This window comes from Aulonocara sp. 'chitande type north' Nkhata Bay, linkage group LG14, assembly GCF_057382095.1.
Source record: "Aulonocara sp. 'chitande type north' Nkhata Bay isolate Kocher_YH1m ecotype deep benthic linkage group LG14, A_spYH_male_GT1.1, whole genome shotgun sequence".
Lineage (NCBI taxonomy): Eukaryota > Metazoa > Chordata > Actinopteri > Cichliformes > Cichlidae > Aulonocara > Aulonocara sp. 'chitande type north' Nkhata Bay.
This window is the reverse complement of record NC_141357.1, coordinates 1,762,085-1,783,733: the sequence shown is the minus strand read 5'-3', so window position 1 is coordinate 1,783,733 and position 21,649 is coordinate 1,762,085. Positions and strand designations below refer to the sequence as shown.

The 21,649-nt window shown below is 46.0% G+C and overlaps 1 protein-coding gene across 1 annotated transcript; it reads right to left on the bottom strand.

Annotated features, from left to right (window-relative positions):
* Positions 1-1,247: 1,247 nt before the first annotated feature.
* On the bottom strand, positions 1,248-5,846 carry LOC147313847 (uncharacterized). The gene is made up of 6 exons (XM_086262684.1): positions 5,166-5,846; positions 5,034-5,126; positions 4,655-4,910; positions 4,043-4,546; positions 3,579-3,925; positions 1,248-1,346 (listed from the first exon to the last, which is right to left on the bottom strand). Exons 1-6 carry the CDS (start codon positions 5,700-5,702, stop codon positions 1,248-1,250), a joined length of 1,836 nt encoding a protein of 611 aa, XP_086118810.1. The 5' UTR covers positions 5,703-5,846.
* Between the last annotated feature and the right edge of the window lie 15,803 nt (positions 5,847-21,649).

Genomic DNA, 21,649 nt, shown 5'->3' with positions numbered 1-21,649 from the left:
ATGAATGGGAAAAAAAGCTTCTAAATTCTCTGCTGCTAACTAATTTGCAAAAGCGTTTCTTCTGCTTAGATTTATTGTTTTGTAATAATGTTTTTTATATGCAGATTTTTTTTTCAAATACCAAAATTTGCATTCAACTTTATATTTTTGTCTGTCTGATTATCTCATTTTTAAACATTTAATCAGATGTTGTTACTCAAGTATCCTTTTTCACTAAAGACTTTTTTACTCTTACTTTAGTAATTTCTTGTACAGCTACTTTTTACTTTTGCTTGAGTAAAACTATGTTGAGGTAGTGCTACTAATACTCGAGTACCTCTGTTTCTAACTCATTCTTTGGTAACATATACGTTTTTCTGCCCCTGTGTGTGAAGATTTAGAATAAATGAGATTTGTTTTTAGGTTTTTGAATGAATATGAACTACTAGGACGGGAAATGTAGGTCCTCGCAGATGTAGAAATAAAAGCACAAACACACTCACATCGTTCTCCTTTATACAGTCCCTACTTTCTGCTCTCTGGGAATGCTACTCCTAATCTTCCGGGGGGGGGGGGGGGTTGGCACTCCTGTGGACCTGCAGCTGTATTTTGGGCTTCTTCACCGGTTCTTAAGGGACAAATAAAGCCCTATTATATCTTTGAGGGAGGGCCGCATTCAGGCTGTCATGCAGACACTCAGATGAAACGCAGCACTCCTGCTACAGTATGAATGAACAGAGCCTGCTAGAAATCCCTCTCACTCAGCCAGGTGGCTCCCAGAGGTTTTCACAGGCTGCTGAATCTACAGATCGGCAGCTAACAGAATTAAGGCTGATATGTGGAAAGACTAAATCTTATTACTGATGTTTTAGTTGAAACTCAAGTTCGTTCATGTGCCAAGCTGAGACATCGAGCTAATTATGCTTATTTGAAAGCCCCCCATTGCTGTTCATCATCACTGCAAAGGAATGAAAAGTTTTCCGCTAAGAATTGGATTGCTCTCCTTCTAAAGGCCATATTATTCACTGTGACACTCTAATTATTCATCTGGGAAATGTTTGACTGATGATGAGTCAGGCTCCTGCGAAAGGTGGCTTCATTTTTAATGATTACTTTAAAGCGCTTACCTGTAGTTGCTTCCATTAGAATATTATTCAATCTAATAGATAATTCACTTGAGTTTCATGAACTCACAGAAATTGTGGCTATTGACTATAGTTGGCTATAGCATTGAGTATTTATGACAAACTGAAACTGTGAATACCAGTTTAGTACGCATGGCCACTCTTCAGCTCATCTTTACCACGATAATCCAGGTAAGGGAATCCCAGGAAGATGATGCTGCTCATATGGATGTAGTGTTTTGACTGAGAGAAACACTTCATCGCTCATGTTTATCAAGCAACAAGGCTTTGAAATCGATTGTCCAATATGTGAAGAATAAATTAAATCTTTACTTGTATATTTTGAATATGCATTGTGTCTAATTCATTCCAATTTGTGCATTTGAAGGGGAAGCTCAGTGCTGAGACCATTGTTGGAATACAGCAAACCTTCTGCTTCCCTCACAAAGCGTTGTTCTTGGCAGCAGAATGGGTTCAATAACCGATGACTTCGATCACTTCAGATGAGCTAGCATTGTCCCCGTTGGCCTTGGTTTTGTGGCTTACAGATTATCCAACAGCCTTGCAGCATCGTGTGTGATATCTGTGATTCATTTGTAAATCTGTAGTCTACCACAGTGGCAGAGCTGCGTAGACTACAGTTTAAGAAGAGGCCTCCCAGTCACCCACACGCAAGCTGGCCTCTGCTGGAGGCGGCTGCAGGCGGCTGACGTGTTACAGAAGACTGCGGTTGGTTGCAGTTTGTTTATTTTCATGCAGAGAGGTGCCTGGGTTGGTCAAAGCTCAGATGAACCACACCAGCTGATACGATCGCTCAGTGCATGTGTTCAGTGTGTGTGCCACGAGCGGGGTAATTCCACTGCAACCAAGCCATAAAAGGCCTCATATTACAGACTATTTAAATCCAATTGCGTGGAACTACATAAACAGTCTTTGCTGTAGGTGTTTTGTAGCATTTTTTTTGTAATCTCGCCAGCCCACTAAATATGCCTTCTCAACCCACCCACATGGAGATAAGTACAGGGCACTTATCAGTCACTACAGACACTGAGGAAATCCACAGGGACTTTATATAAGCAGCCGCTTGTCTCACACACTCATAGCACATCTGTTACTGCCGGGAGCTGCAGATGTTTTCATAAGCACAAATATACAGTGTACAGTATAGATGGAACATACCTGTGATAAGATTAATTTCTCTGTTTGTTTTAATCTTTGGGATTTAAACTAAAGTCATAAAAGACTCCAAACACATGCAGCATCTTATAATAAGGGCGAGGCGCAGTTTTTACATGGGCCAAATAGATAGCCATTTACTGGAGGAGAGCCACAGAAGAAGGAGGAAGGAGTATTTTGTTTTTTCTCCTGATCTACTCCTAAAAGACTGCCCAAGCTGCACTACACCCCATTACAACTCTGCTCATGCTACAGTGTGTGGCTGATGCTGAGACGAGGCTACAGACAGGCTGGAGGAGGATATGCTGCACAGGGCTGGCCGGCTGTCACATAACCGGACTTTTTAAGCTTTAAGTTGCTCACACTGCTCACAGAATTACTAATTAATAATATACACTCCAAACATTTGTACAATATGATTCTCATCACAATAAAATGCAAAAACTAATGCATATGCTCAGGTCATGCAGGAATCAGTGAGTCAGTAGATTTAACAAAAGCAAGGCTATTGTTCCAAACTGGCAACATACACAAAAGCAGATCCAGATATTTCCTTACATGTGACCTCCAGTTCAAAGTGAAAGTGAGATTTGATTAAAAAGTAAAGAATAAGAAGGTAATGATGGGTCTTTACATCTGCAGCTTGTTAAAAAGTGAAAGTGTCACGGTCCGGGGCAGCGGCCGTGTGAAGAGTGGAAAGGAGGACTCAGATGCAGCACTTACTCAGATGTGAAGGTGATTTATTGACAATACTGAACATAAAGTGGAGATGGCAAAACAGAACTAAGGACGAACTAAACTGGGAGAAACTACACGAAGGGAGTGGCAAACCTGAACATGAAGGGAGAACAGCAGGGAGAGCACGCAGGGGATTCACCGGGTATGAACACAGACGACGCGACGAGGAGCAGAGGAAATCACACACTATAAGTACACAAAGAGACACTGGGAAATCACACACAGGTGGGGGAAACAGCTGGACCTGATTAACATGACGAGACAAGGGAACACTAACACCAGGGACCAACAGAGGGAGCACAAACCCAGAACCCAGTGTCTAAAATCCCAAACACAAACCATCCCAAAACAGCCATGAATAATAATGAAAGTAATAACAATAAAGAACATAAACATAAAGTCACTGAGTCATGGCCGCAGGACCATGACAGTACCCCCCCCTCAAGGGCTGGCCCCTGACAGCCACAGAAACACACCACCAGACCCGGGCGGGCGGCAGGGGGCCCAGGACGGAGGGACCGGGCCATGACCAAAACGAAGACCCCAGAGTCCCAAACAAACGTTCACAAAACTCACAGGGGAGCAGAGTCCGAAGCACAGTTCAGGCAGCCGGCCACGAAGAAGGCCGTGGCGGCGCGTAAAGAGTTCGGGAGGCCGTCCACGAAGAAGGCCGTGACGGCGCGCAAAAAGTTCAGGGGGCCGACCGTGCGGAAGGCAACGGCGGTCGCTCAGGCGAAGAGGGTCCGGGGGCCGGCCGTGCGGAAGGCAACGGCGGCCAGTCAGGCGACGGCGCCCGGCCAGTAGCCTAGCCAGCGGTCTAGAAAACGGCCGTTTAGCTCCAGACCCAAACGAGGCTGGGCCAGGCGAGGCTGAAGGCACGGAAGCCGGGGCCGCAGCGGGCGAAGATGCTGAAGACGCTGCTGCAGGCGATGGTGCGGATGCTGAAGACGCTGCTGCAGGCGATGGTGCGGATGCTGCAGACACGAAGGCTGGACCAGACGAAGATGCAGACACGAAGGCTGGACCAGATGAAGATGCAGACACGAAGGCTGGACCAGACAAGGATGCAGACACGAAGGCTGGACCAGGCGATGCTGAAGCAGAAGCTGAAGCCGGACCAGGCGAGGCTGAAGCTGGAGATGAAACTGGGACAGGTGTGGATGAAACCGGGCCAGGCGTGGATGAAACCGGGCCAGGCGAGGATGAAGCCGGACCAGGCGATGAAGAAGCTGTAGCTGAAGCCGGGCCGGGCGAGGATGAAGCTGTAGCTGAAGCTGGGCCAGGCGAAGCTGACGCTGTAGCTGAAGCTGGGCCAGGTGAGGATGAGGCTGGACCAGAATCAGGCGAGGATGAAGCCGAGGATGAAGCCGGACCAGGCGTGGATGAAACCGGGCCAGGCGTGGATGAAACCGGGCCAGGCGAGGATGAAGCCGGACCAGGCGATGAAGAAGCTGTAGCTGAAGCCGGGCCGGGCGAGGACGAAGCTGTAGCTGAAGCTGGGCCAGGCGATGCTGACGCTGTAGCTGAAGCTGGGCCAGGTGAGGATGAGGCTGGACCAGAATCAGGCGAGGATGAAGCCGAGGATGAAGCCGGACCAGGCGTGGATGAAACCGGGCCAGGCGTGGATGAAACCGGACCAGACGAGGCTGAAGCTGAAGCTGAAGCTGGGCCAGGTGAGGATGAAGCTGGACCAGAACCAGGCGAGGCTGAAGCTTCAGGCTGAGGCGTGGCAGTAGCAGGTGGTAGCGCTGCAGGTGATGGTACTGCAGGAGGCGGCGCTGCAGCCACAGGTGGAGAAGCAGCCACAGGTGGAGAAGCAGCCACAGGTGGCCGGACGGGATCCTCGGGCCCCCCAGCCGACGTGGCAGTCAGTGTGGCACGAGGCTGGACGGGCTCCTCGGGCCCCCCAGCTAGCGAAGCAGGAGGCTGGACGGGCTCCTCGGGACCCCCAGCGGGCGAAGCAGGAGGCTGGACGGGCTCCTCGGGCCCCCCAGCAGGCGCAGCAGGAGGCTGGACGGGCTCCTCGGGCCCCCCAGCGAAAACAGCCGCAGAACCAGTGGGCACCGGGGCCCCCGGCACACATGAAACAAAACCAGTAGGCACGTGGGCCTCTGGCACACATGAAACAAAACCAGTAGGCACGTAGGCCTCTGGCACACATGAAACAAAACCAGTAGGCACGTGGGCCTCTGGCACACATGAAACAAAACCAGTAGGCACGTGGGCCTCCGGCACACATAAGGAGGGCTGCAGCTGCGCAGAGCACTGACCCTGCTCAGGCAGTGACAGCCCGGTGCAGTTCACAACTGGCATCTTGGCCTCCAGGGGTCCAGAGTAAGCTGAGGGCAGTAACCCAGCCTCTGGGGAAGCCCCGGAGTGAGCAATAGTCTCTAATGTAGCCATCTTTTGAGGAACAGGTCCGTAGTGAAACAGTTTGTCTCCCTGCTCAGAAACAGCGGTGGAAAAACAGTGTGAAAATTGTGGCTTAAGGGAGGCTAATGGTTGAGCTACAGACTGGGAAGCTTGTGGTTGGACACAGAACTGAGCCGGAGAATGGCAATAAAGTCCTGGCTCAGAAGGAGCGGCAGAGACACAGTCTGTCAGTTTTGCAGCGGGTTTGTACACGCCCACTTGGGAAGGATCCGTTACCACGAAGGTAGGTAAGCGACCCGTACAGTCTCCCATCCCGCTCTGAATAGCCCCAGAAAACAAAGTCCCGGAAACTGGGGAAAGCAATGCATCCCGCTGACTCACCGCATCGGGCTGCTCGAAAGTGAATGCAGACGGGGGGTGTAGTCCAAGGTCCAAAAGGAGAAACTCCCGCTCCCACGGACATAGCGAGCCTAGAAGCCATGGGAGACCGGTCACCAGACGCTGTAGCCGCCTCTCTATAGCGCGCTGGGACTCCCCGCCCGGGTTTTCCAGCCACAGGTCAATAAGCTCCTGTGTGGCATCGATTAGATTCTCCCGTAGCTCCTTGGACGGGTTAAGCGCTGCTGGGTCCATGCTGTGGTCGCGTCGTACTGTCACGGTCCGGGGCAGCGGCCGTGTGAAGAGTGGAAAGGAGGACTCAGATGCAGCACTTACTCAGATGTGAAGGTGATTTATTGACAATACTGAACATAAAGTGGAGATGGCAAAACAGAACTAAGGACGAACTAAACTGGGAGAAACTACACGAAGGGAGTGGCAAACCTGAACATGAAGGGAGAACAGCAGGGAGAGCACGCAGGGGATTCACCGGGTATGAACACAGACGACGCGACGAGGAGCAGAGGAAATCACACACTATAAGTACACAAAGAGACACTGGGAAATCACACACAGGTGGGGGAATCAGCTGGACCTGATTAACCTGACGAGACAGGGGAACACTAACACCAGGGACCAACAGAGGGAGCACAAACCCAGAACCCAGTGTCTAAAATCCCAAACACAAACCATCCCAAAACAGCCATGAATAATAATGAAAGTAATAACAATAAAGAACATAAACATAAAGTCACTGAGTCATGGCCGCAGGACCATGACAGAAAGTACACTTTTCCTTTGTAACACCTCTGCAAGCTCCTCATTGAACAGCAGGTTAGCACCTATAGAGGTGGCAGTGCTAACCATTACACTGTTGTAATCACATCGTGGCTGTAGTTCAGGAGGTAGAGCAGGTCACCTACTGATCGGAATGTCGGTGGTTTGATCCCAGTCCAAGTATCCTCGGGTAAGTTGCTCGTATGAATACTTAGAGAGAAAGTACTTAAAGCAAAGAAGAAAGTGAATGTGGCATGTTGTATAAAGTGCTTTGAGTACTCCAGGAGAGTAGAAAAGCGCTGTATAAGAATCAGTTCATTTACATCACAGGAACAAACAGGTTTTGACTTTCCAAAGGTTTTTTTTACAACTGTTTCACAACCAAATACAATGTCAATGTTATATGAAGAAACTCTACACACACCGTCACTTCAAACTTTCTAATTAGACCTCCAGTCAACAGAAAATTACTTGGAAGGACACCGGTGATTAGTGATTGGTGACCCTGGAGGATGGCGGGTGATGGAGGTCTTACATGGAGCTGGCTGTGGGTAAAAAGACACAATATTTTTGTCTGATACACAGTGTATTAAACATACCTGTTACTTTTAGTAACATGATCAATAACACACAAGCCACAGACAATCCCAGCTGCCAGCTTTAATGACCTGACTGATGTCACTGAGATGGAAGGGTCAGGTATGACAAAGATATATTGGATATTAATCGTCAGCTACATTTGGTTGTGTTCATTAAATATAGGAAATGTACTTTCTGAACTCAGGTTTTTGGATTATTTGTTGGAGTAATTCTGAGCCAACAAAGAGAAAAATGGAGCAGCTTCTTGGATTCACTGAAATAGTCAGAGAGCTGTCAGGTGGCCGGGTCCATGAGATGGATGGGATTTGCCTCGAGTTCCTTGAGACTCTGGATGTTTTAGGACTTCTTCATAGGAATAGCTCAGTAGGTAGAGTGGTGGCCCCATGATCGGAAGGTCGGGGGTTCGACTCCACTGAACGGCTACCCTGAGGTACCCCTGAGCAAGGTACCGTCCCTACACACTGCTCCCCGGGCGCTGCACTGGTGGCTGCCCACTGCTTCACTGGGTGAATGGGTTAAATGCAGAGGAACTATTTCCCTATGGGGACTAACATGCACACTTTACACTTTACTTTAGAAGTGCCTCTGCAGTATTGCATGGAAGCTGGGGACAGTGCATCTGGATTGGCAGATGTGGTGGTGGTCCTGCTCTTCAAGTAAGGAGACCAGATGGAATGTTTTCAGAGGGAGCTCACTCCTCGGCCCTCCTGGAAAGTCTGTGCCAGGATGTTGGGGATCAGTGCAGTTTCTGTCCTTTGTCGTGGATCACTGGACCAGCTCTTTATCTTCCAGAGGTTGTTTGAAGGGATGGGGGAGTTTGCCCAACAACTCTACATGCATTTGGTAGACTTGGAAAAAGTATTCAAGGGGGGATTCAAGACTACGGAGTGACCAGCCCTTTGCTACATGCCATTCCTGCTATAGTAAGAGCTTGGTTCACACTACTAGTAGTAAATCGGATCCAATCCCAGTGAGAGATAGACTCTGTCAGGACTGCTGTTTGTCACTGACCGATTTCTAGGTGCAGCGCAGCGATTTTTGCACTGCTGTCCTCAAGATCATGTCTGTGCTCTTTGCAGACGATGTGGCTGTTCTCTCCTTACCAGGTAATAACCTCTGACTTTACAGCTGAGTGCAAAACAGCTGGGATTAGAAGTTTACAGGATTACAAGTTCCTTCCCCAAATGGATGAATTTAAGTATCTTGAGGTCTAATTTAAAAGTGTGGACAAAGTGTAGCAGATATTGTTCAGTCTTAGCTGTAGGTTTACCAATCGATCTATGTTTCTGCTCTCACCTATGCCCACAAGCTCCATGGGCATCTCTGTTTAGACTGCTGCCCCTGCGATCCAAACGCAGATAAATGGCAGAAAACTGCTGGAGCAAATATGGAGTCAATCTATCCATCACCAGGCCTGGTTAAGATATCAAAAAGCCCAGCAGAAATTTAAACTGGTACTTACATGTAATCAGAATTTAAAATGAATTACACCCATACTTTATCATTTTTCTAAAATCCTCTTACTATATGAGATATATGAGAGACCCGGGTTTTTTATGGACTCTGTTCTGTATCCTACAAATGTTGCTTTTAACCACAGGAAATGTGATATGTGCTCATGTGGAAGCTGAGTGAGTCTGCCTAGCAACAGTCTCTCTCACTGCAGCCTACCTGTAGCTCGCTCCAGTTTTGGCATGCATGTGCTGCTTCCCATGGGAAATTAACCCCTGAGTGCAAAGACAGTGGGAGGAGTGTGTGTTTAATATGTGTGTAAACAATTAATTATGTCAACCTCTGCAATGTATGGGCCTGTGATTGCCTCTCCCTGTCTGTACCATGTAGTTTATGAGCATCAACCTTCTGCGCGGACTCTTGCACATCTATCTCTGCTTTTTATTGTGTTTCAGCATATTTCATTTCAATATTAATAAAAATAACATAGTAATGTGTTATTTCTCGGATAGTTAGAAAAGGTTAAAAAAAAGAGTTGCAATCAAGAGATTGAATGAGCAAAAAAAGAGTTGGTGATGGTGATACATAGGATGTGAAAACATTATTATGTAATTCTTCATTAGGCATTTACATGTTTACATCTGTTCTGCAGAGTTATAAATATGCAGGGGGGGGGGGGGGTGTAAAACCTCACCAATGTGAACGGATGTCATCATTTGCAAAATACTAACCTTTGCAGAACCCAGAAGCAGTTAAAGAAAATACCTATTTATCCCAAAATAGTCACTGCTATCAAATTTCTCCCAGCAACTTCATAAATGTGATCATATGTCAGTGTTGTCTCTAATGCTTCTTCTGCTGGCACCATGTAGCCAAACCCAAATAACTGATGCTGTAAATGAAACTGAAATAAAAATGAAGCCAGCTTTTTGTAGGCTGAGTGCAGAAATGGTATTCTCTTACTCTTTTCACTTCTGAGTCTCTCCATGTGTCTGTCTTTAAACTTTTTAGATCCTAATAAGTCAACACCAACCCCCTCACAGATATGGAATAGAATAGAATAGAATAGAATAGAATTCAACTTTATTGTCATTGCACATGTCACAAGTACAAGGCCTCAAAATGCAGTTTGCATCCATCAAATGCTTTAGCCATGATATAGATATATTACAAAAATGGGTCTGTTATGGGTATGTTACAATGTGCACGGTATGAAGGTACAGTGGGGCAAAAAAGTATTTAGTCAGCCACCGATTGTGCAAGTTCCCCCACCTAAAATGATGACAGAGGTCAGTAATTTGCACCAGAGGTACACTTCAACTGTGAGAGACAGAATGTGAAAAAAAAATCCATGAATTCACATGGTAGGATTTGTAAAGAATTTATTCGTAAATCAGGGTGGAAAATAAGTATTTGGTCACCTCAAACAAGGAAAATCTCTGGCTCTCACAGACCTGTAACGTCTTCTGTAAGAAGCTTTTCTGTCCCCCACTCGTTACCTGTATGAATGGCACCTGTTTGAACTCATCATCTGTATAAAAGACACCTGTCCACAGCCTCAAACAGTCAGACTCCAAACTCCGCCATGGCCAAGACCAAAGAGCTTTCGAAGGACACCAGGAAAAGTATTGTAGACCTGCACCAGACTGGGAAGAGTGAATCTACAATAGGCAAGCAGCTTGGTGTGAAAAAATCAACTGTGGGAGCAATCATCAGAAAATGGAAGACATACAAGACCACTGATAATCTCCCTCGATCTGGGGCTCCACGCAAGATCTCATCCCGTGGGGTCAAAATGATCATGAGAACGGTGAGCAAAGATCCCAGAACCACACGGGGGGACCTGGTGAATGACCTGCAGAGAGCTGGGACCAAAGTAACAAAGGTCACCATCAGTAACACACTACAACGGCAGGGAATCAAATCCCGCAGTGCCAGACGTGTTCCGCTGCTGAAGCCAGTGCATGTCCAGGCCCGTCTGAAGTTTGCCAGAGAGCACATGGATGATACAGCATAGGATTGGGAGAATGTCATGTGGTCAGATGAAACCAAAGTAGAACTTTTTGGTATAAACTCAACTCGTCGTGTTTGGAGGAAGAAGAATACTGAGTTGCATCCCAAGAACACCATACCTACTGTGAAGCATGGGGGTGGAAACATCATGCTATGGGGCTGTTTTTCTGCCAAGGGGACAGGACGACTGATCCGTGTTAAGGACAGAATGAATGGGGCCATGTATCGTGAGATTTTGAGCCAAAACCTCCTTCCATCAGTGAGAACTTTGAAGATGAAACGAGGCTGGGTCTTCCAACATGACAATGATCCAAAACACACCGCCCGGGCAACAAAGGAGTGGCTCCGTAAGAAGCATTTGAAAGTCCTGGAGTGGCCTAGCCAGTCTCCAGACCTCAACCCCATAGAAAATCTGTGGCGGGAGTTGAAAGTCCGTGTTGCTCGGCGACAGCCCCAAAACATCACTGTTCTCGAGAAGATCTGCATGGAGGAATGGGCCAAAATACCAGCTACTGTGTGTGCAAACCTGGTAAAGACCTATAGTAAACGTTTGACCTCTGTTATTGCCAACAAAGGTTATGTTACAAAGTATTGAGTTGTATTTTTGTTATTGACCAAATACTTATTTTCCACCCTGATTTACGAATAAATTCTTTACAAATCCTACCATGTGGATTCATGGATTTATTTTTCACATTCTGTCTCTCACAGTTGAAGTGTACCTCTGGTGCAAATTACTGACCTCTGTCATCATTTTAAGTGGGGGAACTTGCACAATCGGTGGCTGACTAAATACTTTTTTGCCCCACTGTATGTTATGAATATGCTATAACTATAAGTATGTACAGGCTGTAGTGGGTATACAAGCTATGCACAGGCTATGTACAGGAGACAAATATGAAACTATACAGAAATATACAAGTTGTAAACAGTTGTAGAATTATAATAATTATTGTACAGAATGATTGTTTATGCAGCATTTACAGTAGTGCAGTTGAGATCAGTGAGGGTGTGGCTACTTTCTACAGTGGTTATATAAAGTGCTGGTGGTTGTGAGTGGTGGTTCAGCCATGTTATTTTTGTGTGTATGAGGGTACAGTTGTCCATTTGTTTGTTTTTGTCCATTGTGTGTATGTTCAGTTGTAGGTGGTTGTGGGAGTGTGTATGTTCAGTCCATGAGTTTAATGTGGGTCAGAGTTCAGGAGTCTGACAGCTGTGGGGAAGAAGCTGTTCAGGTACCTGGTGGTCTTAGTCCGGAGGCTCCTGTAGCGCCTCCCAGAGGGCAGGAGGGTGAAGAGTCCATGTGATTGGTGACTGATGATTTTCCCAGCCCTTTTCAGACACCGCTTCCTGTAGATGTCATTTATGGCAGGAAGTGGTGCTCCGGCGATGCGCTGGGTGGTTTTCACGACCCTCTGCAACGCCTTCTGGTTTGAGGAGAGCAGCTCCCGTACCAGACTGTTATACAGTTGTACATTTTTCTCAATAAATGACTAAATAAATCAAATGTTTTCCATTTTGTTTTGTTTTTTATAAACTGGGTTGTCGTTATCCGTTACTTTTTTGTCAACTTTATAATGACACAGGTCATATTTTTTCAGAAATACATAAAATATGAAAATGGTCAAAAAACTTTTACTATTTTTTCTGAATTCTTTAGATTGATAATCAAACCAATATGAAACAAACTTTTTGACATCCATAAAATAATGTTTTTGATATTTCATTTAATTCAGACCGTGTCAATCATTTATCCAAATTAAAAGGAATAAAATCAACACACAAGTGAAAACATCCTGAAAATAAAGTCAGTGCAGCACTGCAGTTCCTCTAATGACCGCTTGAGGCGAGCTCCATTAGTGAGCCAATCAAATGCCTTTATTCAGTCATGAACATGTTCACAGCCTGGTGCAAAGTGCATTTTCCACAGACATATTCTGATATATGCTGACTGATAGTGATCTCAGTCAGTTTATGCTGAAGCCTCATTTCAAAGAAAAAAAATCATACAAAGTTTTCTTTTGCGCATTGAAAATGATTAAAATCAGCTCTGATCAGGTACAGAACAGGCTGCCTAAGTCATCCTTTGACACAGTACAAACACATAACAGCTTCATGTTTTTAATTATACTCATTTCACTGCTCTTTGATAGTAGCTAATGCAGCTTAATATATTATACATAAATAAAACATATATTAAAAAATATTTTCCCCTTTCCTATTTTACATATTTTACAGTTTCTTTTGCAAATATGCAAAAGAAACTTTTTAGCTTTTCTGCACATTTGTTAAAATGAAATTTTACCCTTAAATCCAATAACTGGTTACTCATTCTTGACAGCAAGAACTGCAATCAGGCATTTTGTATGTACTCTGGTTATCTCTCTCTAGTATTAAAATGTCTAATATTAAAATTAACTTGATGATCTGAAAGATTTCAGATAGCCAAATATGCAAAAAAACAACAACTAAGGACTCAAGAAGGGGGCATGCTTTTACTTGACGCTGTATCCAATCAGTGAGCGTATTTTAATCAATCGTACAACTCAGTGAAATTTAATAATAATATTAAATTAAACATTGTTATTTTGTATTATTGTCTCGTCCAGATGCTCACTAATACTGTCTGCTCCCTCTGCCCTCCCACCAACTGTGGTTCTCCTCACTTTGGAACCTTAATAAGTCCAGACAAAACAACCCTTTGTTCATTCTTGCCATACATACGCTTCCTTCTTGTTTCACATCTCGTTTTTTCTATTTCACTCTCTGCTGCCCTCTTCCCACTCTTTACTCTTTTATTTTCTCCCACCTCCTCACCTCTCAGCCCATCTCTCCCCCTGTACGCCTCCACCCTCTTGCCTCAGCTGCCATGTTGAGCTGAGCTGCCACTATCTACTTTTGCATGAAGGCTCACAGTATTTTCCTGAGTGAAGCAGCCTTACACGGTGCAGACTAGTGTGTCAGGGCTGGACTTCAGAGTTGCCAGGGAAAACTAAATCCCTGTGAAGTCCCAGAGGAGCATTGGGTTAAGCTTCACTGCACACAGAATCACTTTCTCAGGAACAGTCCTCTTCCTGCTCACTTAACCTTATAAAAATATATGGAGCAAAGTAGCACTGAAAAATAATGTTAAAGTCATCTCAGGTCAATAATCATCAAAATTACAATTTACTTTAAACCAGTGCTGTATACATAAGATAAGATAAGATAAGATAAGATAAGATAAGATAACCTTTATTAGTCCCACATGTGGGAAATTTGTTTTGTCACAGCAGGAAGTGGACAGTGCAAAAGTTATGACGCAAAAATTAGAATACAATAAGAATAAATACAGTACACAGCTGTACAGAATAGAATAAAATAATATACTATATACAGTAGAATAAAATAGAATAAAAATATACAATAAGATAAAAATAGAATACGAATGCTATATACAACTGAGTAAAAATACAACGATGCCAGAAAGGATTATTGCACTTAGTATTATTGCACATGTGTGGATGTGTGTGCTTGATCAGTTAAAGTCTTTGTTGTGGAGTCTGACAGCAGTGGGGAGGAAAGACCTGCGAAATCTCTCCGTCCCACACCGTGGGTGCCGCAGTCTCCCACTGAAGGAGCTGCTCAGTGCTGTCACAGTCTGCTGCATGGGGTGGGAGACGTTGTCCAACAGGGATGACAGCTTAGCCGCCATTCTCCTGTCACTCACCACCTCCACTGGGTCCAGAGGGCATCCTAGAACAGAGCTGGCCCTTCGGATCACCCTGTTCAGTCTCTTCCTGTCCCCAGCAGAGATGCTGCCGCCTCAGCAGACCACACCATAAAAGATAGCAGAAGCCACCACAGAGTCATAGAAGGTCTTCAGGAGTGGGCCCTCCACCCCAAACGACCTGAGTCTCCGCAGCAGGTTCAACCTGCTCTGCCCTTTCCTGTAGAGGGCGTCTGAGTTATGAGTCCAGTCCAGTCTGTTGTTCAGATGAACACCAAGGTACCTGTAGCTGTCCACAGCCTCAATGTCCATACCCTGGATGTTCAGTGGTTGCAGTGGAGAATGCTTGTGCCTGCGGAAGTCTACCACCAGCTCCTTGGTTTTACTGGCGTTGATCTGGAGGTAGTTCAGCTGGCACCAGTCCACAAAGTCTTGGGTCAGACCTCTGTACTCCTTGTCGTCCCCATCAGTGATGAGGCCGACTATTGCAGAGTCATCAGAGAACTTCTGCAGGAAGCACTGGGTGGAATTGTGGGAGAAGTCTGCAGTGTAGATGGTGAAGAGGAACGGAGCCAGAACCGTTCCCTGTGGGGCCCCCGTACTGCAGACGACCCTGTCCGACACACAGCCCTGAGTCCTCACATACTGTGGTCGGTCGGTGAGGTAGTCCAGGATCCAGGTAGTGAGGTGATGGTCCACTCCAGAGTTCTCCAGCTTGTCCTTCAGAACCGAGGGAAGAATAGTTTTGAAGGCACTGGAGAAATCAAAGAACATGATTCTCACAGTGCTTCCAGCGGTCTCCAGGTGAGCGAGGGAACGATGTAGGAGGTGAATGACGGCATCATCTGCTCCAATGCCAGGCTGGTAGGCAAACTGAAGTGGGTCCAGTGATGAGCTTGTTAGGCGCCGAAGCTGAGCCAGGACCAACCGCTCCAGGGTCTTCATCAGGTGGGATGTCAGAGCCACCGGCCTGTAGCTGTTGAGGTCCTTGGGGCGTGAAGTCTTTGGCACTGGTACAACACAGGAGGTTTTCCAGAGCTGTGGGACTCTTCCCAACCTCAGACTCAGGTTGAAGAGGTGCTCCATCACCCCACACAGTTGGTCCGCGCAGGACCTAACGACCCTCGAGCTGATGCCATCTGGGCCCGCTGCCTTCTTGCCATTAATCCTCCTCAGTTCCCTCCTAACCTGGGTGGTTGAGAGAGACAGGCTGGAGCCTTGTGTTGAGTGTGTATTGGATGCTGTTGTTGGGGGTGGGGGGGGGAGTGAGCAGGGTGAATAGAGGAGGTGTGAAGTGTCTGAGGTGTCAGAGGTGGAACAGCAGCAGTGGGGGTGGGTGAGTCTGCAGCCGATGTTGTAGACTGTCTCATGGTTGAATCAAATCTGTTGAAGAAATGATTCATGCTTTGCAGTTTCCGAGACCTCAGGTATGGATAGCTTGCTGTACTTCTCAGGTATCCCTTTCTTCATCATACCTTATAGTTGGCTAACTACTACTGTGCTGCCTTAATCTTGGCCTCTAGTCTCCTACTACTCCTTGTGGTTATAGCCTACCATCTCTGTGGTCACTGCTGCCATGGTGTAGATCAGCTGCTTGGTTTCGGTGATGGGTGCTGTAGGGATTGTCCATAATGCTGCATTCATGTCTTGTAGTAGACCTTCAGAGGGTACGTCATGTAGTCTTGGTAATCAGCCATGGAGGGTCCAAGTTTCCTGATCTCCAGTTGTGATAGCAGTTGCCTCTTCTAAATGTTGGAACACTGAGTGACTGGTTCGTTTTGCTGACAGTCTAGATGTTGGGTAACTGACTTCAGTTATCTCTCCTACTCATATCTTAGATAGGCTTGGTTAATATTTGTATATATTGTTTTAAATTGATCCGATTATGGATCATAATTCAGTTCAATTCACTTCATATGTGTGACCTCAATATATGTATATATGGTAATTCAGTCCAGTCCGCATGCCCGATGCAGTGTGACTGCTTAAGAAAGCACTATAAATGGGTTTTGGACCTTCATCAGAATAGATGACTGAATAGATAACATAGTCATCAACATCAGAGGAAGACGCCTGCAGTGATAGATGTAGCGATAATGAAAGGCAACATCAGGAAGAAGGAACACGAAAAGCTGGAGAAGAACCAAGGGCTCAGAGAAGAGCTCGAGAAGATGTGGAGGGTGAAGGTAACAGTGGTCCCAGTGGTAATGGGGGGAAAAGGTGACTTTTGTTGTCTTGTTTTTTTGGTTTTGTTTTTCTCAGGTGCACACAACCTTAGCACACATTGAAAACTACTTTTTTTTCTATTTTCAACTTTATTCAGTTTTGTTTATATAACACCAGGTCACACCGCAAGGTGGTTTACACTGTAAGGTATAATATACCTTATAATAATAAAGAGAAAACCCAACAATCAATTACCCCCTATGTGCAGGCACTTTGGCGACAGTGGGAAGGAAAAACTCACTTTTAACAGGAAGAAACCTCCAGCAGAACCAGGCTCAGGGAGGGACGGGGCCATCTGCTGCGACCAGTTGGGGCGAGAGAAAGAAGACAGGATACAGACATGCTGTGGAAGAGAGACAGAGATTAATAACAAGTAATGAATAAATGCAGAGAGGTCTGTTAAGAGAGGGATGAGTTCCTGCCCCAAGTGGAGGAGTTCAAGTATCTCGGGGTCTTGTTCGTGAGTGATGGGAGAAGGGAGCCGGAGATCGACAGACGGATTGGGGCTGCAGCTGCAGTAATGCGGACGCTGCACCGGTCCGTCGTGGTGAAGAGGGAGCTGAGTGTAAAAGCAAAGCTCTCAATTTACCGGTCGATCTACGTCCCTACCCTCACCTATGGCCACGAGCTGTGGGTAGTGACCGAAAGAACGAGATCGCGGATACAAGTGGCAGAAATGAGCTTCCTCCGAAGGGTGGCTGGCCTCTCCCTTAGAGATAGGGTGAGAAGTTCAGCCATCCGGGAGGGGCTCAGAGTAGAGCAGCTGCTTAGGGATGGGTACCGGTGTCCGGTGCCATGATGGCACCGGTTCTGACATAAACGGTAGTAACCAGACCGAAAAGCAGCGCACATTTCGGTGCTTTATTTCGGTGCTTTTTTTTCCTGAGCTGTGATACACTTCTAGCCAATCATTTTACGTTTCCGAGGATAGTAGGCGGGGCCAGGTACGTACGTTCTTTTATGCAGAGCTACAGATTAAAAATGCCCAAGGCGAAGCGGTCAAAAGTCTGGCTGTACTTCACAGCAAAAGATGCAAACTCAGCAGCAACAAGTGCTTTAAGCTGATACTGTGATACTGTCAAAGGAAGTAACACCTCGAATCCGATGAAACACCTGGCGACGCATAGCGTTTTTTTTAAGAGCAGAGAAATGCGCCGTATTTGATGGCAGCAGCAGCCGTTCTTCTCTGCGTGAGTAGCTTGATGTTGTTCGAGTGTAATTTACATTGAGTAGGCTAACCACGTTATTACATTAATGCATGTAAGGTGAACTAGCAAACATCATCATAGCTACATGCGGCTGTCTTCTTGTTTGATGGCAGATACTCCCTTCACCCTGGCCAAAAAGGCTAAAATGACCAAAGAAAAAGAGGGAAACAGCTAAACATGAGAGGTTTTTCGACAAAGTTTGTGTTTTTTCCATTGTTTAAGCACTGCTTCCAGCCAAGAGTGATACCATATATGCCCCATAGCTGCAGAAAAGGCTAACATTGTTATCTTTTTACAAAAAAACCAGCTGAATATGAGAGGTTTTTGGACCAATTTTGTGTTCTCCATTCTTTAAGCACCGGTTTGAGCACCGTTTGAGCACCGGCACCGTTTCAAAAGTACCGATTTGGCACCGGTATCAGATAAAACCTAAACGATACCCATCCCTACAGCTGCTGCTCCACATCGAAAGGAGCCAGCTGAGGTGGTTCGGGCATCTGACAAGGATGCCCCCTGGGCGCCTCCTGGGTGAGGTGTTCCAGGCATGTCCCACCGGGAGGAGGCCCCGGGGCAGACCCAGGACACGCTGGAGAGATTATATCTCTCGGCTGGCCTGGGAACGCCTTGGTATTCCCCCGGATAAGCTGGAGGAGGTGGCTGGGGAGAGGGAGGTCTGGGCCTCTTTGCTTAGGCTGCTGGCCCCGCGACCCGGCCCCGGATAAAGCGGATGAAGATGGATGGATGGATGGATGGATGGAGGTCTATTAACACATAGTGAGTGAGAAAGGTAAGTAAAGAAGAAGCAATCAGTGCAGTCTAGACCTGCTGCAGCTTTCTTTCTCCTAAAGAGAGTGGTTCCATGGAAGAGGGGCATGAAAGCTTTTAAAACCCTAGGAACCAAAGCAGGGGCGGAGCGTGGGGGTGGCTTACTGGGCTTAAGCCCGGGTTGTTTTGTCAGAAGCCCGGGGTCTTTTGGAGTGTAATTTTTTCATAGTTAGATGCCTGACTGACAACTGTATAAAACAAAAAGTACACACAATATTTGAAGCACATAGTGCACACTGTGGGAATTTACGACTGTGCGTGAATCCCCCCTGATATTGGTATGATCCGAGCTCAGGCACTAAGCAACTGAGCGAGGGGGCGGGGCAGCTGCTGCCTGTGAGTGCGCTGTTGGAGAAATGGAGCCAGCCATACTAAGGAGAGCTTAAGTTTGACCAGGTACCGGAGTCACGTGGGACCGCCGAAGAAGATGGCCGCACACTAGAGGCGCTCCTAAAGCCTGTTGATTAATGTTCTGAATCTGGAAACATACACTCCAGCTGTAGTCGTAAATTGGACACCCTTTGTGGACTTTGAAGCTTTTCAAGGATTACCGTCTTTGGAAAATGGCAGGTAACAATAAAGCAAACTTTTTTAAGGGAGCTACCACGAGGAAGAAGCAAGCTAGCATTAGCCTCGCTCCGGAACCGCCCGAAAGTGCATCTGCATCTGAGGCCGCCTCTCCAGTAGTTGAGGACGGTATAGGGAGCGAGAGCAAAAAAGACATTTTTGAAGAAATTAAGAAGATGAACGCTACTCTTCAGGTCGTAGCAAAAGATGTCACCACTATTAAAGAGGCCACTAAAGAATTGAAAGATTCGGTGGAAGATATAAAAGTGAGGTTAGGGGAGGCGGAACAACGTATATCAGACATGGAAGATGCCAGCGTGCTTACCGAGGCAAAAGTGGACAAATTCCAGAAGAGGATGGACGCGTTGTGGTCGCGAGTGGAGGACCTTGAAAACCGTAGCAGGAGGAATAATGTACGGATCATTGGACTCAAAGAAGGGGTGGAGACACCCGGGAACGTGGACAAATATGTGATGGAGATACTGGCCAAAGCATTTGAGCTTTCTGGAAGTGAATTTGAAATTGAACGTGCCCACCGTTCCCCGGTGCCAATGCCGGAACCTAACGAGCCTCCCAGGGTGATACATGTCCGCTTTCTACGTTCATCTGCTAGGGAGAAAGTGCTTCGGGTGGCCAGAGAGAGGCGTGGAGTCGATTGGCAAGGCTCCAAGCTATCCTTTTTTGAAGATGTTACAAAGGAGCTGGCGGAGAAGAGGAAGGCATTCAATCCGGTGAAGAGGCGTCTTCGGGAGCTACAAGTGAAGCATAGGCTGATGTATCCTGCAACGCTCGTTTTCACGTGGAACGGATAAAAGAAAGCATTCAAAGACGGAAAAGAGGCCGAGAAATTTCTGCAGGAGTCGACTTAGAGGAATGCGGGACATGATGTAACAGATCGGAGTAGTGTATGTGGATTTTGAAATAAGGTAACAAACAAACAATGGGCACAATGGGGCTGTGGCGGTGGTGCTGCTGTCGGATGATTAGCGTGTCTCACGGACCACGAGCAGTTTGGGGTCTCAAGCTAAAGTTAGTTAGGCTTGGGTAGGAGGGGAGGGAGGGGGCGCTTAGCAACGTTGTTCAGAGTTGCTATGCAAAGAAGGGTGTTGGTTTTGTTCAGGTTTGTTTTTTTTTTTTGTTTGTTTTTAATGACGGCTAGTTTGATAAGACCAGATGGGTTTTGTAATATTGAGTGCCTATGCATATATTTGTGTTGTGTTGTAAAGCGCACAAGGTGTGCCTTACCCCATTTCTGTTAGAAAGCGATGAACAGGTATACTAAAATAATATCGTGGAACATAAACGGATGTGGGGACCCAATCAAGAGGAGGAAGGTTCTAACATACTTAAAATCTAAAAATGCAGATATAGCGTTTATTCAGGAATCCCACATTGCGGGGGAAGAAGAGGCGAAAAAATTTAAACGAGACTGGGTGGGCTCCGTTTTTCATAGTTCATATTCGAGTAAACGAAATGGTGTATTGATCCTTGTTAATAAGAAATTAAGCTTCGTGTTGCTGAAGACGTATAATGATGACGAAGGACGCATTATATGCTTGGAGGCCTTAATTAATGGGGTTCGAACAGTTTTGTGCAATATTTATGCACCTAATAAGGAAGAGCCAGTTTTTTTTTCACAAAATTAATAAGATAATAGGGGATCATGTGGGGCAGGTGATATTGGCTGGGGATTTCAACCAGGTGATGGATGGGATAATTGATAAGAGTAATCCCAGGGGTACGTCTACACCCAGGGACAGAGAGGCTGTTCATTTACTGACAGAGGATCTTTGCTTAACGGACATTTGGAGGTTAGTTAATCCCAGTTCAAGGGAATACACGTTTTACTCCAACTGTCATAAAACATATTCGAGGATAGATTTCGCCTTAATATCAAAGTCTCTGGTCGAGTCAGTCGTAGACTGTGAGATTGGTGCCATTGCTATTAGTGATCATGCCACAGTAGAGTTGCAAATTGACTTGAACACGGATAGAACGAAGAGGGGCCGCTGGAGGCTTAACACGATGTTGTTGCAGAACAAGAGTTTCAGTGAGGAGTTAACAAAGGATCTCAAAATTTTTTTCGAAATCAATATGGGTTCCACAGACAAAGTAGCCACAGTTTGGGAAGCGTCTAAAGCATATATAAGAGGAAAGATGATTGCATACGCATCAAAAGTTAAGAAAAGTGATCTAGAACGGGTAGAAACCTTGGATAAAGAAATACGGGAGTTGGAGAAGGACTTAGCGAGTCAATATTCAAATTATAAATATCAGACTATATGTAAATTAAAATGCCAGTTGAATGACATTTATAACAAAAAGGCGGAATATGCCTTATTTAGGCTCAAAACAAAATTTTATGAAGGTGGCGAAAAGAGTGGAAGACTGTTGGCAAGACAACTGAAGCAGCAAGATAATTTGAATAATATATCTATGATTAAGAAGGACGGCCAAGTGATAACCTCATCGAAGGAAATAAACTCAGTTTTCCAATCATTTTA